The 14,800-nt window shown below is 44.8% G+C and overlaps 1 protein-coding gene and 1 long non-coding RNA gene across 19 annotated transcripts in view; both read left to right on the top strand.

Annotated features, from left to right (window-relative positions):
* ARHGAP10 (Rho GTPase activating protein 10) overlaps nucleotides 1–14,800 on the top strand; it is a 349,411-nt gene that overhangs the window by 232,785 nt on the left and 101,826 nt on the right. For 14 of the 18 annotated variants that reach the window (XR_014812815.1, XR_002346408.2, XR_014812818.1 and 11 more), the window contains 2 exons: nucleotides 2,726–2,831; nucleotides 4,241–4,400. Coding sequence is in view for 13 of the 18 variants with exons in the window: in XM_084972711.1 (XP_084828837.1) it covers nucleotides 2,726–2,831; nucleotides 4,241–4,400 (266 nt within the window). In the remaining 5 variants the exon portion in view is untranslated. Of the gene's footprint in view, nucleotides 1–2,725; nucleotides 2,832–4,240; nucleotides 5,386–5,416; nucleotides 8,335–9,892; nucleotides 10,017–13,395; nucleotides 13,540–14,800 lie in introns of those variants that run through there. The other 4 variants (XR_014812816.1, XM_084972722.1, XM_084972721.1 and 1 more) reach the window with 4 other exon arrangements.
* LOC146400923 (uncharacterized) lies at nucleotides 6,095–10,016 on the top strand. The gene is made up of 2 exons (XR_014812826.1): nucleotides 6,095–6,217; nucleotides 6,735–10,016. It is a non-coding gene; the product is annotated as an uncharacterized LOC146400923 (long non-coding RNA).

Raw genomic sequence — 14,800 nt, 5'->3', positions numbered from 1 at the left:
GATGGACCTAGAGATGATTATACTAAGTGAAGTAAGTCAGAGAAAGACAAATATCATATGATATCACTTATATATGAAATCTAAAAAAAAAAAAAAATGATACAAATGAACTTACTTATGGAACAGAAATAGCCTCACAGACTTGAAGAACAAACCTATGGTTACCAAAGGGGAAGGGAGGACGGAAGGATCAGGAGCTGAGGATGGCATATGCATACTCGGGTTCCTGCTGCCTGGCGCCGGGAGCTCTACTTAATACTCTGTGATAACCTAGATGGGAATGGATATGCGACACTGACCCACCTTGCTGCACAGCAGAAATAACGTTGTCAATCAACTATACTTCAACACGACTTTAAAAAAATGAAAAAATAAATGAAGGTATAACATAAAAGATAAGAAACAGTGTTGAATGGACGTAAAGAGACAGATTAATACACTAAAACAGAAAAGCAGAAGTTGACCCAGGTAATTGTGGACATTTAGTTTATGAAAAAGGAAATAGCTCAAATCCCTCAGGAAAATAGACTTGTAAGTAAAGGGCGTTAATACAGCCAGTATTTGCTTTACTTTCAGTGACTAAATCAGAAGCCACCAGTTTAAAATTCTTCAAACTGGTCTTTACTGATCGAAGTTTGGCTTTGACCAACTTTCTCGAAGTTTAAGGTGTTCATCTCTGAATAGGCGGAGTATTTTCTCATATTAGTTGCTGAATCCGTAATGTACCCTCACCCCCCTCAGTTCTGCCCTTCCTTGAAATCTTGCTGTTCTTCAAGCCGCAACTCAAGTGCTGTCCCTCATGGGGAACCTTCCTGGGCATCCCCCGCCAGCTCCCAGTGAACCTCCATGGCAATTTGTCACCTCCCTTTCTGCTCCAGTAAACTGAGCCCCTCATTCTCAGCCGTCATTTCTCTGACACCCCTGAGGACTCCAGCATTGTTGTTAGTAATAAACATTTTATTGATCTTTCAACACAATAAAGGGAATTTGGTTACGTTGTTAGGAAGAGCTGCGGATGGTAATTAATATCAAAGTCTAAGGGAGAAAGGAAATACATTGTCCCCTGGGGCTATGTAACAAACTATCACAGCTGAATGGCTTAAAACAGCAGAGCTTTATTCTCTCATGATTCTAGAGGCTTGATCCCAAGACAGGGTGTCAGCAGGGCTGCTCCCTCTTGGACAGCTCCAGTGAAAGGTCCTTCTGTGCCTCCTCTACCTTCCAGTGTTGTCTGGCAATGCTTGGCACACCTTGGCTTGTAGACACCTTGCTCTAGTCTTGTCACATTATAGTTTCCCCTGTGTCTGCCTTCATGTAGCTGTCTTCCCTCTTTGTGTTTGTTTTTTCCCCCTTCCTTCCTCTCTCTTTTTCTCTCTTTCTTTTGCTTTTTTAGGGCCATGCATGCAGCATACGGAAGTTCCCAGGCTAGGGGTCAAATTGGAGCTGCAGTTGCCGGCCTACATCACAGCCACAGCAAGATGGAATCTGAGCCATGTCTGCGACCTACACCACAGCTCATAGCAACGCTGGATCCTTAACCCACTGAGGAGGCCAGGAATCGAACTGCATCCTCATGGATACTAGTTGGGTTCATTACCTCTGATCCGCAATGGGAACTTCCTATGTCTTTGTTTTCTTACATGGACACCAGTCCTACTGGATTCAAGGACCACTCTGCTCCAATGTGGTGTCGTCTTAAGTAATGACCTCTGCAGTGACCTTTTTCCAAATAAGTACCATGTTCAGCACCTCTAATTATCTAATGTTTTGACATATGGGGCCTTACTGACCCTGGGGGGACTGCCCTGCCTGGGGCTAGCCAATTCCTAGAGGTGTTTAACCTGAGCACACTTCCCATGTGCATACTAACCAATCCAGAGCCTACTTTCCCTCCCCGACCCCATCTTTACGATTCTAACACTCCAGGCCAATATTCTCCTGCCGTCTTCACCTCAGGACCAGGTCCCAGGTAATCAGGAAGGGTGTCTATACCCTGAAACCTGCTGAGATAATTCACAGCAACCAATTCTAAGCCTGCTTACCCTGCCTTGCCTGTTCCTTCCGGTGGATACCAAGGAAAGCCTCTTGCTCATGTCCTCCCCTTGCTCATTAGCCTCCTGACCAGCCCTGGTGCTGCCCCCGTGGCTCTGCCTGACTTGCTGTGCCTCCTGTTTCTGGGGATCTGTGAGGAAACCTTCTTCTCTCCTGACAGCTACCTGTGTGCCTTCCCAGACGTGGTGGAAACAAATCCCAGGTGCATTTGAAAACAGTCACATATTCTGAGATCCAGGGGTTAGACTCCCAACATACCATTTTGGGAGATAAAGTTTAACCCATAAATGGGAAGAATTGGTTTCTGATATTTTATTTGCATTGCACCGTGGGGCAGTGGCCCGGGGCACCAGTCTCATCAGGTAAGTGAGGCATGGACTTGAAATGCCGAGTGCCCGAGGGAGAGGCTAGAGCAGCTCTCTGGTCCTGAATGTCAGCAGAGGGAAGGCGCTGGGATTGCTGCAGTCGCATTGAAATCACCTCGTAGGGGCGGCCTAGAGGATTAATCATAGGGAGAAAGATGGATTTTCTTTTCCTTTGAAAGGTGGCAACCTATGTGTAAATTCTCTTGTTTGGAGATTTAATGGATGAGCTATTCTGTTTTTAGGCATATATTTGATTCTGAGTTCTCTGCTAATTCTTTTTCTTTCTTTCTTTTTTTTCTTTTTTAAAGAAAGTGGCAGCCCAGAATCTCGTGTTAACGCCATCCATTTCTTGGTACACAAACTGCCAGAGAAAAATAAGGAGATGTTGGACATCTTGGTGAAACACTTAACTAAGTAAGCTGCTGCTTCTTCCTAACATGCTTTATTTTGCTCTGGGTGCTGTGCGGTGGTGTTGGGTGTGTAACCCTTGGAGCTGGAGCTACATACACAATACTAGGGACCACACCTGCAAGGCCAGCCTGGACCCTTGCCTCCTTGTGTGTGTTTTGGAAAAGAGTGAGGAAATGTGATGCTTTCATGAAGTCATCTAATTATTTGCTTAGCATCACTGCCAGCAACTCAGGGTTTGACTTGAAGTAAGAAAAGAGAATATTATATATTTCCCTGTACAGAGATTCCGGAAATGTGATTATAAGCCTGTTAGCAAATTTAGCTGGGTTTCACACCTACCTAACTCTTAAGTCGGAACATGTCCTTGTAGTTGTTTAATCCAGTAATAGGGAGTCATTTCATAGGATCCATTCTTTTCTATTCACTCGATCTTCAAGAAGTAAGCAAAATCTAATAATTCAGTGCAGAAATTAGTTAGCTCTTTCTTCATGTATGAATGACTCAAATCATTATACTTGTAGATTTTTAGAGGAGAGAGGAAACTAAGGGATGCTATGTTTTATACTCTGTATTTCACATAAAAAAAGAAACTTAAGGCCAGAGGATATTGTGACCTTTCAAGGGTCCTTCTGCTCATATAGCCATTCATTCATTTGATCAGCAAATTTTTTTGTTGAATGACTTCTTAAGGTGCTAGCTGATATGAGGACACATAGTTAAACAAGTTACTTAGCAAGTCACTACTTTTGTAAGGTCCCTTTCTGTCTAAGAAGGAAAAAGATAATAAACACGTTCCACATAAAGAGAAAATAATCTCAGGTATTGAGTGGTAAAAAGATGGAATGAAGGATATAGAATATTTGTTGGGTGTGGGCCTATAAAGAGGGTTGTCATGGAAGGTCTCTGAGGATGAGACCTTTGAGTGGAGACCTGAATTAGGCAACAGGGCTGCTGAGAACAGTTGTCCAGGTTGTTCACTGCACAATGGTTCTGGGCCAAAGAGATGAGGCTGGGTGTTCTGACCAGGCTCTGTGTGTGAAAGTAATCCTGACAAAGGTGCCATGTGCCAGTAGTCCCTGGAAGCAAGAGTATAGTGACTAGGGAAAGGAAGGATGGTCTGAATAGAAAGGACTGGTAAATGAAGGCCTCTGGGGACACAAACTTAGCATATGCATAGAATTATGAAGAAGCAGAGCATCAGGGAAAAGGAAGCAGGAGGGTGGGCAGGGACCTCATCACGTAAAGCCTTGTCAGAGGCAGTTATTTCAGCTGCAGACACTGAGGACACTCGAGTCTGATTCCTTGTCTCCAGGGAAATGCAGAGTTGTAGAAGAGAGCCTGTTCTGCAGTTACCGCCCTTTCTTTTAACTGGAGATCTTTCTCCCCTTCTCCCTACCCCCCATCAATATTAGTGTTTCAAATCACTCCAAGCAGAACCTCATGACTGTGGCAAACTTAGGAGTGGTGTTTGGACCGACTCTGATGAGGCCACAGGAAGAAACTGTCGCTGCCATCATGGATTTGAAGTTTCAGAATATTGTCGTGGAAATTTTAATTGAAAACCATGAAAAGGTAAAACTGCCCCCCCCTTTTTTTTCTTTCCTTAAGGGTATGCCTATTTTTGGCTTGTTACCTCATGAGCTACAACTGCCCCTTCAGACTTCCCGTCTCTTTCTCTTTCATTTTTAGCAGCCGAACCTGTGGCATACGGAAGTTCCCAGGCTAGGAGTCAGATCAAAGTTGCAGCTGCCTGCACCACAGCCTCAGTAACGCCAGATCCGAGCCATTGTGGCAATGCCAGATCCTTAACCCATTGATCGAAGTCAGGAATCTAACCTGTATCCTTATGGAGACAGCATTGGGTTCTTAACCTTCTAAACCATGATGGGAACTCCTCCTCTTTTTTTTTTTTTTTTTTAAACCGCATCTGCCGAAGTTCCCAGACCAGGGATCAAACCCACGTCCTAGCAGTGACCTGAGCTACTGCAGTGACAATGCAGGATCCTTAACCTGCTGAACCACCAGGGAGCTCCTCTCTCTTTTTCCTGAAAGATTTGATTATCATGATTGTGAGTTTTGTTCTGAGAAATTCTCATTGAGCTTCTGCGTTCTTTTGGAGTTCCATAAATCTTGGTCTTGCTTGGTGTTTGCTGTTAACTCACTGGCTTAAGGATGCAACGTTTAATCCAGATGCAAATGAATACTGGCAATGTAGTTCTGGATTGTTGATTTTTTTTTTTTTTTTGCTGCCTTTTTTTCCTGTCCTTGGATTTCTCACTCAAATTATGTTCTTGTAACACATGGAAAATATTTTTGTCGATCTTTGTCACACTTTCTCCAGAAAAACACACAGAACTCCTCCACCCCCCCCCCCCCCGCCACATTTGTGCTAACAGTTTTGGGGATTCACAGACACCCTTGAATATGGGGGATCCAGGTTAAGAATCTTGGGCTTAAAATGCATCATATCTTAGGTCACATATCTTATTGTTTGGATCTCTGTATTCATGGGAATACCCAATTTTTTTTTTTTTTTTGTCTTTGTGCTATTTCTAAGGCCACTTCCCACGGCATATGGAGGTTCCCAGGCTAGGGGTCGAATTGGAGCTGTAGCCACCGGCCTACGCCAGAGCCACAGCAACGCAGGATCCGAGCCGGGTCTGCAACCTACACCACAGCTCATGGCAACGCCGGATCGTCAACCCACTGAGCAAGGGCAGGGACCAAACCCGCAACCTCATGGTTCCTAGTCGGATTCGTTAACCACTGTGCCACGACGGGAACTCCTGAAAGCTGTTTAGATGCTTGGTCAACAACTTTTAATTGTTTATTGATTTTTTAAAGAAACTGAGATTGCAAGAGTTAACATTCAGCGGGTCAAGGATTTGGCATGGTCACTGCTGTGGCACAGGTTTGATCCCTGGCCTGGGAACTTTTGCATGCCATGGTTGTGTGTGTGGGGGAAAGTGATTGCATTATATGCAGAGCATGACTTAGGTTTGAGAGATGAAGGTGAATGTTACAGCCTAGAATGAAAAGCAGTTCACAGACTGGGCACTGGAGCCCTGTTTTGAGACTTGTGTCCCTTATCACATATTATTTTTCTGGTTGTTATCTAGTTTTTCTCTTCTAGATCTTGGAGGGCAGGTATTTTTTTTTTTTGCCCATTTAGAACAATATCTGATACTCCTTAGGCACTCAGTTAGCATTTATTTGGTGAATTCATGGACTTGGTGAAAAAAAAAATTTTTTTTTTTTTTTCTGAGGCATGTGGAAGTTCCCGGGCCAGGGATTGAACCTGCGCCACAGCAGTGACAATGCCAGTGGATTCAGTGAAATGTATGGAGATGGGGGGAAAAGAGAAGTGGAGTCCCTTTGAGCAAAGCATGGCAAGGACATTTCTTGGATTCTTGTTACGTTTGCTGCTGGCTAGAGAAGTTCTAAGCCTGGGTGAATAATGGTTCCCACTGCAAAGTTAAGATTGAAACCTGGTCAGAGATTTTTCTTTACCAGTATGGTAAAAGTCGCTTATTTATGAATGTCAACTTCTTTGTGTTTGGTGGGTTTGTTTTTTGTTTTGTTTTGTTTTTGTTTTTGTTTTTTGACTATGGTGGATTTACGCCTCCTTTTATGGTCCTGTCACATTGTATTAAACCTCGTTAGTGTGTTCAGTGAGCTATCCAGACAGCTTCATGGCACGATGGCTACTATTCCTTTGGAGAAAAAGAAATAATTAGACTATAAGCTTTGAGACAGTATTTAGGAGCGCAACTCTCATTAGATTAAATCCCAATTAGAGAACTTTTATCCAATTTACTTGTGAAAATCCTGCCTCTGGGTCTTGCCCTCGGAGAAAAGGCTCTGCATCTAATGCTGTGGCTTCCTATTGTCTTCTTTTATTTGAAGCCAGGAAGATAAGTACATGATTTTTTTTTCTGCTGAGAAGTGGAGAGGGCTGCTTTCAACAAATCTTACAGGAATTTCCAAGTGGCATCCGCCTGCCAATTTACAGTAGTTAGAGCAGCTGAAACTGGACCCAGTCTTGAAGATGGAGCTTTATAGAATTAAGTAAGAGGGCTTTCGGTTTCCCTCCTCCCCTTCTGTGGCCAGGCTAGATGGTGCAGCGGCTGCATAACCAATGTTGATTGATGTCCTGAGGTTTCCTATCAAGAGGAGGTGAGATACTGAGTTGCAGATTCTTTATTGTTGTTGTTGTTTTAGCCGATTTACAATGGTTCTGTCAGTTTCTACTGTACAGCAAAGTGACCCAGCCATACGTATATATACATTCTTTTTCTCATATTATCTTCCATCATAGTCTATCTCAAGACACTGGATATAGGTCCCTGTGCTGTACAGTAGAACCTCATTGCTCATCCATTCTAAATGGAATAGTTTGCCTCTGCTAACCCCAAACTCCCAGTCCATCCCACTCCCTCTCCCTCCCCCTTGGCAACCACAAGTCTATTTTCTATGTCTTTGAGTATGTTTTGTAGATAGGTTCATTTGTGCCATATTTTAGATGCCACGTATAAGTGATATTATATGGTGTTTTTCTTTCTCTTTTTGATTTACTTAGTATGATAATCTCTAGTTGCATTCATGTTACTATAAATGGCATTGTTTTTTTATAGCTGAGTAGTATTCCATTGTGTATATATGTACCACATCTTTTTTTTTTTTTATTCTTATTATGGTATATTTTCTTCTAGTCTTTTTCTCTTTTCTTTTTTTATTACTCAATGAATTTATTACATTTGTAGCTGTACAATGATGATCACAATCCAGTTTTATAGGATTTCCATCCCACACCCCCAGCGCATCCCCCCACCCCCCTGTACCACATCTTCTGAATCTGTTCATCTGTTGATGGACATTTAGGCTGTTTCCCTGTCTGGGCTACTGTAAATAGTGTTCCAGTGAACATAGAGGTGCAAGTATCACTTTGAATTAGAGTTTTGTCTGGATATATGCCCAGGAGTGGGATTGCTGGAGCCAGTTCTTTACTGAGTGTGAGAGTTGAGGTTTGGAAGCAGAGGGTTGCTTGGGGCGGGGGCAGAGAGGGGAACTGCCAGCTTAGAGTAGGGAACCCTTTTGAGAACTTAATTTCCCCATCCCCTCCCTTTTCCCCTTCTGATTTCATCTTTGTCCACGTTCCCTCTTCACTCCTAGCCCTTTGTTCCTGCTTAACAGGACTTCACTTCAGAGTCCAGGCTCTGCTTTGAGGAAGAGTATTTCTGCTGACAAGGGTGGTTGTGTAGAAACACTTCACATGGACGTCTGGCCCCCTCCGAGCCCCAGGTCTCCCAGGCAACCGATCCACCTACACCATCCAAAGGAATTTAGGTTGGACTTGAATGTGGTGAGGGAGGGACGTCATTCCTCTTAATGTTTGAGAACAAAAAGAAAAAGGGAGAGGGAGGAGGGATAGGAAAAGTGAAATAGAATAGTCCTGTCATTGTCCTTCTTGTCCTTGTCAAGAAGGAAGACTTGGTCATTCAGAAAAGGAAGGATAAACCAGAAATGAAATGAAATGGCCTAGGCGGGTGTCTATGAAGGGAACAGAGGTGGGGAAACGACAATACAAGGAAAATGTTTTCTTTTCCTTAGTTACTTATTTTCCTTCCTTCGGAATGTGAAAAATGTTAACTCTGACCGGGAAAGTCATTAAGTCAGAAAAGGAAACTTTCAACGTATAATTAAAGCAAGAACGCACCAGATTAATTTTGGACTTAGAAAAAGACCCCTGGTTAATCGGCTTTGAAGATCACATTTTATCCAAGCCTCTCTGCTGTTTTCATAGCATCCATATATACTTTGTAGGAAACTTAATCCATATGTTTTGGCTTCATTTCCACTCAGTACAGTAAGATGTTGTTTTTAAAGAAGTGTTCACGGGCCAAAAATATTATCAAGGTCTTTCTTCCCTTGCAAACCAGAAAATTGCCTTTCCCAGGTGGATAGGGTACTAGGAAGTTCCCAAGGATTTTTGACTTGGGGCTGTGCCTTAGCATTTGTGAGTTTTGCATATGTTTTGTTCTTCAAGTATATCGTTGTCCCTGGGTATCTGGGGAAGATTGTTTCCAAAACCCCCTGCAGATACCAGACTTCTTGGATGCTATAGAGAATGTATAAAAAATTCCTGATATAAAATGATGTAGGATGTGCATGTAACCTATGCACAGGCTCCCTGATACTTTCAGTCATCTCTAGATTACTTATAATACCTAATACAGTAGTTGCAGGCCTGAGGCAAATTCAGGTTTAGCCTTTTGGCACTTTCTAGAATTTTTTTTTTTCAAATATTTTTGATCTGCTGTTGGTTGTTACTGCCCATGGGAAACCTATGGAGGACCAGCCGTCCACGTCATGGATGAGTTCAGTGAGTTGTGATGACTGCCTGGGTCAAGTCAGACATGGTGCGGGATTTGGGAGAAGTAAAGACGGGGAAAAAGAAGGGAAAAGAAGAAATGCTGGAGGATCGGCAGATCGACAGAAAGCTGCTAAGACTTCCAAGGAGAGTTGACATCCACCTGTGGGGGGATCTGTAATGTTTCCTGAGTATGTGATTTGAATAGATTTTAGGCTGGAGGTTGAATGGGGGGAGGCTTTTAACGGGACGTTTCAGCGATGGGGCATCATGTAATCAGAGAAACAGGATAGGTGTGTGACCTGGGAAGGCGGCTCCTGCTGGATCTCGGGGTGAGTAGTGTGAGATTAACAAGAGATCTGGGCAGGTGTGGGGAGGTCAAACGACTGCCACCACAGTACTTTGGATTTAATTTGAGAGGTCCCAGGGCCTCTCCTGGTGTTCAAGGGAACTGCTTCATCTGGCAGCAGGGTTTGCAATACAAAGTAGAGGCATAGGGAGTTCCTGTTGTGGCTTAGTGGTATTGAGCCCAACTAGCATCCATGAGGAGGCAAGTTCGATCCCTAGCCCTGCTCAGTGGGTTAAGGATCCGGCGTTGCCATGAGCTGTGGTGTAGGTCACAGACACAGCTCAGATCTCACGTTGCTGTGGCTGTGGCGTAGGCTAACAGCTGCAATTCGGATTTGACCTTTAGCTTGGGAACTTCCATATGCCGAAGGTATGGTCCTAAAACATGAAAGAAAGGAAGGAAGGAAGGGGAATGGAAGGAGAAGGGAAGGGAGAAAGGGAGAGAGAAGGGGAGAAAGAAAGGAAAGAAAGAATGAAAGAAAGAGAAAGTAGAGGTGTAAAGGTGCAGGCGGGAGGGGCTGGGGAGTTCCATGTGGAGAGCATCATTTCGTGAGGTGGAACAGACAAAATCCAGGTGCCGGATTTGTAGAGCATCTCAGAGGAGGGTGTTGTAAACGAGGCTGAACACTCCATCCGGGGAATATTGGTTTTCTTAATGAAAGGAGGGACACATGGGATTGGGGCAGGAGTAAGATGAGCTTAGTTTCTAACATGCAGATTTTTTGTATGCTAGAGTATCTAGCAAGATAAGCTCAGCAGACAATTTGGAGTTGTGGGGCTTAACCTGAGGAGAGAATTGGGTGGTAAAAAGTGTAATATATGGTATGAAGACATGAGATAAGGTTGAGAAAGAATTTATTGGTATGTCTATTATATGGGGTATTTATCTCATATGACCCTGGTATTTGTGTCGGTAATCCCCAGTGTACTGGTAGCCTTCTATATGTACAGAATTTTTATTTCATATCTTATTCCATTATACCTATGAGAAAACCCAAGGGTCAAAGATCACGTGCTCATGGGCACACAGCCAGTAGGTGGCAGTGCTTGGATTTGCACTAAGAATTGTTGGACTCCGAAGCCTTTGCTTTTCATCACTAGGAGAAGGTAAGAACAGTATCTTTTTTTGGGGGGGGGGGGCGCATGCCCCCGGCATGTGAAAGTTCCCAGGCCAGGGATCGAACCTGTGCCACAGCAGCGATGATGCTGGCTTCTAAATCCGCTGTGTCTCCAGGGAACTCCAAGAGCAATATCTGTGGGAAGCACTGAGATTTTACTCTTAGTGATAAAAGGGGAGCTTTTATCACTTACACAACCTGAGTGTAAATATGTGTGCAAACACCCTTAGTAAGCATTTATGGAGTTTTTTCTACATCCCAGACATTGTTCTAAATTCCTGGAGTTCCCTGGTGGGAATGTATGTATCCAGCCATGCATTGCATCACTTTTGTTAACCTTGGGACAGCCTTTGTGTCTTGCACCCACCTGTCTTTGCAGGAACCTAGAAGAACGTGTACTGCTCCCAGGTATGTGGGCGCTGGGGGGTGGATTCCCTGTTCATCAGGTCCCACCTGGGGTCCAGCAGCAGCCCTACCTGGCCTGTTTTGGGGGCGAGGCAGCCCATTGCTCCTCCGTGCCTGTTGCTGCAGAAACAACACCCTCTGCTGCAGGTTGATCGCTGTCATCCTTGAATGCCAACAAGGCCCAAGTGAGTGTCCTGCACACCATTTTTCGATGAGTGCGAAGAACCTGCCAGTCTTAAGAGCGTGTGCATTGTGGGGAAAAGAATTCTTTTAAAAAAAGAACCCAGGCTAAAATGGATTTAGCTTTGCTGGCACTGGGTTGCTAGGCAGCCCCAGTTTTCATTACAGACAAACAGAAACATCCTCAACACAGCAACAACCGTGAAACTCCAACGTTTCTGAAAGTTGGTTTCAGAGTTCCTGTCGTGGCTCAGCAGTTAACAAACCCCACTAGCATCCGGTTGTGGGATCAATCCCAAGGTTGTGGGATTGATCCCTGGCCTCGCTCAGTGGGTTAAGGATCCAGCGTTGCCATGAGCTGTGGTGTAAATCGCAGACTCGGCTCGGATCCTGCGTTGCTGTGCTCTGGCGTCGGCCAGCTGCTACATCTCCGATTCGACCCCTAGCCTGGGAACCTCCATATGCCGAGGGTGTGGCCCTAAAAGACCAAAAAAAAAAAGAAGACCAAAAGCGGTTGGTGACTGTTCTGTGTAGAGTCAAGCCCGTGGCCGTATTTGAGAAATTTTTAAAGGGTTTTCATCCCCCTTCCAGTTTTCGTAAATGTTGGCCTTTTTGGCATAGCCATGAAAACTGAATTTACTGGTAGATTTTTTTTTTTTTTTTTTTTTTCCTTAACAGGGCCTTGCATTTTCTGGAGTGTTTGAAAAGAAGTTTTAAAAGCACAGAAGACTTTGTTGTTCCCCTTGCTTTAAGGAGAGTTGGAAAATAGTAATGACATTGTCTTCCCAGTGCTGCTCTTTCCCTTGAGCTCCAGCACCGAGGCCTCTGCTTTGTGCTGGGCTGTAACTCTGTAGATGGTAGATAGTATTTTCATTTTCCCGTGGGACTGGAGTGGTTTGATGCGAGACAGTTTGGTAGACAAGGGTCTTTCATTCTGCAGCATTTTTGTGTCCAGTGGAGACAAAGCCCTGGGACTGTCTCAGGAAGACGGAAGGATAGAAAGGGGGTAGATTTGTTCTTTGCTGCCTAAGAGAGCATACTTGGTACAGAGGTTGTGAGGAGGTGAGCTTTTTTATTCAGTAAGGAAGACTGTCACAATGTTCCTTTTCTTTTTTCTTTTTAGCGCTGCCCCCACAGCATATGGAGGGTCCCAGGCTAGGAGTTGAATTGGAGCTGCAGCTGCAGGCCTACACCACAGCCACAGCAATGCAGGATCTGAGCCGCATCTGCGATCTATGCCGCAGCTTGTGGCAATGCCAGATCCTTAACCCACGGGCTGAGGGCCAGGAATTGAACCCACTCTCACGGACACTGTTGGATTCTTAGCCGTCTGAGCCACAGCGGGAACTCTCCACAGCATTTTTAATAATGAGGCTGTGTTCAAGTTAAAGGTGGACTGGGGGCAGGGGCGGTGGTTGGAGGAAAGCTCATAGACGGCTGGGGTCTGGCCCACTCTGAAAGTCTCTGCCATGGTCTCTGGAGATGCAAAGCTGCAAAGACAGGTCCTCCGAGCTTGTCTCAGTGCTTGGAACTTGGCACTCAGTCAGTGTTGAGAGCATTAACAATGGTGAGGAGGAAGTTCCCGCTCTGGCACAATGGGATTGGTAACATCTCTGTAGCACCAGGACGTAGGTTCGATCCCTGGCCCGGCACAGCCCACTCTGCTGGATCTGGTGTTGCTGCAGCTGCAGTGTAGGTGGCAACTGCAGCTTGGATCTGATTCCTGGCCTGGGAACTCCATATGCCTAGGGGTTGTCAAAAAAGAAAAAAAAATGAGGAGGAATCTGATCCTTTTGTTCATCTCTTTTTCATGTTGTTTATATTTGGGATACTAAGGTTCCAAGAGTGAGGGGTGGATGTGGTGCGGTTTGTGTGGTGGGCTCCAGAGAAGCAAGCTCCATGCCTTTCCTTAGGGGCCAGCAGAGGCGGGTTGGCTTTTTGCATAGTCAAAGTGCCCACTGTTTGATTTTCTTTGTAAAATAAAGAAACCAGCTTTCAGAGCGGTCTCTTCCATGTTACTCAAGATAAAATTGAGAACGATAATAATCGCAGTGGTTGGGGAGTTCCCATCATGGACCGGCAGTAAGGACCCTGACTCGTTGGGTTAAGGATCCAACGTTGCCATGAGCTGTGGTGTAGGTCATAGATGTGGCTCGGATCTGGCGTTGCTGTGTCTGTGGTGTTGCCTAGCAGCTGCAGTTCCAGTTTGACCCCTAGCCTGGGAACCTCCATAAGCCCGGGGTGCAGCTCTAAAAAGACAAAAAAAGAAAAAAAAAAAAAAGAAAGAAAGGAAAGAAAGAAAAAAGAATCACAGCAGTTGGTATTGGTAGAGGGCTGTGGATGTGCCAGGCACTAGGCTCGGCTCCTTCTGTGACGGTTTATCGAGCAAGTCTGTGGACAGCATCACATCATGTAGGAGAGCAGGCTCTGCAGTGAAATTCCTCGGGTTGGAATCTCCGCTCCACAGAGTTGTGTGCCTTTTGAGACTCGCCCCCCTGCCCCAGCCGCCACTTAACCTCATCAGTTTCCTCCTTGGTGAAAGGGGAAGAGCTAAAGTCCCAACCCAGTGGACACCGGTGGTCAGGATGAGGTGAGCTTTTTATTTATTTATTTTTTCATTTTTATTTTCATTTTATTTTTTACAAATGTGAAAAATGAGGCTCAGGGAGGCTCAGTAACATATGCAAGTGGCCAAGCTGGGGTTTGAATCCAGTCAGTCTGCCCCAAGGCCTACCCTGTAAAGTCCACACTGTTGCTGTCTGATAATGTGTGTATAAAGATGCATATTTTATATTAAACAACTGGAATGACTTACTTATATCTTTAAAAAGACTGGGGAGTTCTCTCGTGGTGCAGTGGGTTAAGGATCCTGCGTTGTCACTGCAGCCGCTCAGGTCGCTGCTGTGGCGCTGATTCGATTTCTGCCCTGTGAACTTCCACATGTCACGGGTGCAGCCAAAAAAAAAAGGACTTTGTATATTTCGGAGTAGCTTTAGGTGTATAACAAAATTGAGGGGAAGGGAAGGTACGGAGATTTTCTATATCCTCGTTGCCCTCCCCAAACAATGCTTCCCCATCATCAACACGTGCCACCAGAGTGGTCCATTTGTTACAACCGAGGAACCCACAGTTCCTCACGATGACACATCATTATCACCCAGAGTCCAGAGTTTCTTTAGGGTTCACCCTTGGTGTTGCACCTTCTGTGAGTTTGGCCAAATATGCTGTGACATGTAGTTCTCATTATCATTAACGTATTTTCATGGCCCTGAAAGTGCTGTGCTCGGCCTCTTTGTCGCCTCCTTCCCCCACCCCCCAGCCCAGCGATCATCGATTTCTTTACTGTCTTCATGGTGTTGCCTTTTCCAGAATGTCCTAGAGTTGGACTCTTACAGTATGTGCCTTTTCAGATGGACGTCTTTCACTTTGTAATATGCATTTAAGGTCATTCCCCATGTCTTGTCATGGCTTGGTAGCTCACATCTTTCTAGTGCTGACTTGTTTGTGCTTTGAGAGAATTGGGATTGATTGATTGTCTTTTTAGGGCTGGC

The sequence above is a fragment of the Sus scrofa genome, chromosome 8, assembly GCF_054392235.1.
Source record: "Sus scrofa isolate SSC_HxYL_T2T_F1_AM1 chromosome 8, Sscrofa_HxYL_maternal_Yorkshire_Landrace_v2.0, whole genome shotgun sequence".
In the NCBI taxonomy this organism is placed as follows: domain Eukaryota; kingdom Metazoa; phylum Chordata; class Mammalia; order Artiodactyla; family Suidae; genus Sus; species Sus scrofa.
The sequence above is the reverse complement of the archived record's forward strand: the minus strand, read 5'-3'. Positions and strand labels throughout refer to the sequence as shown.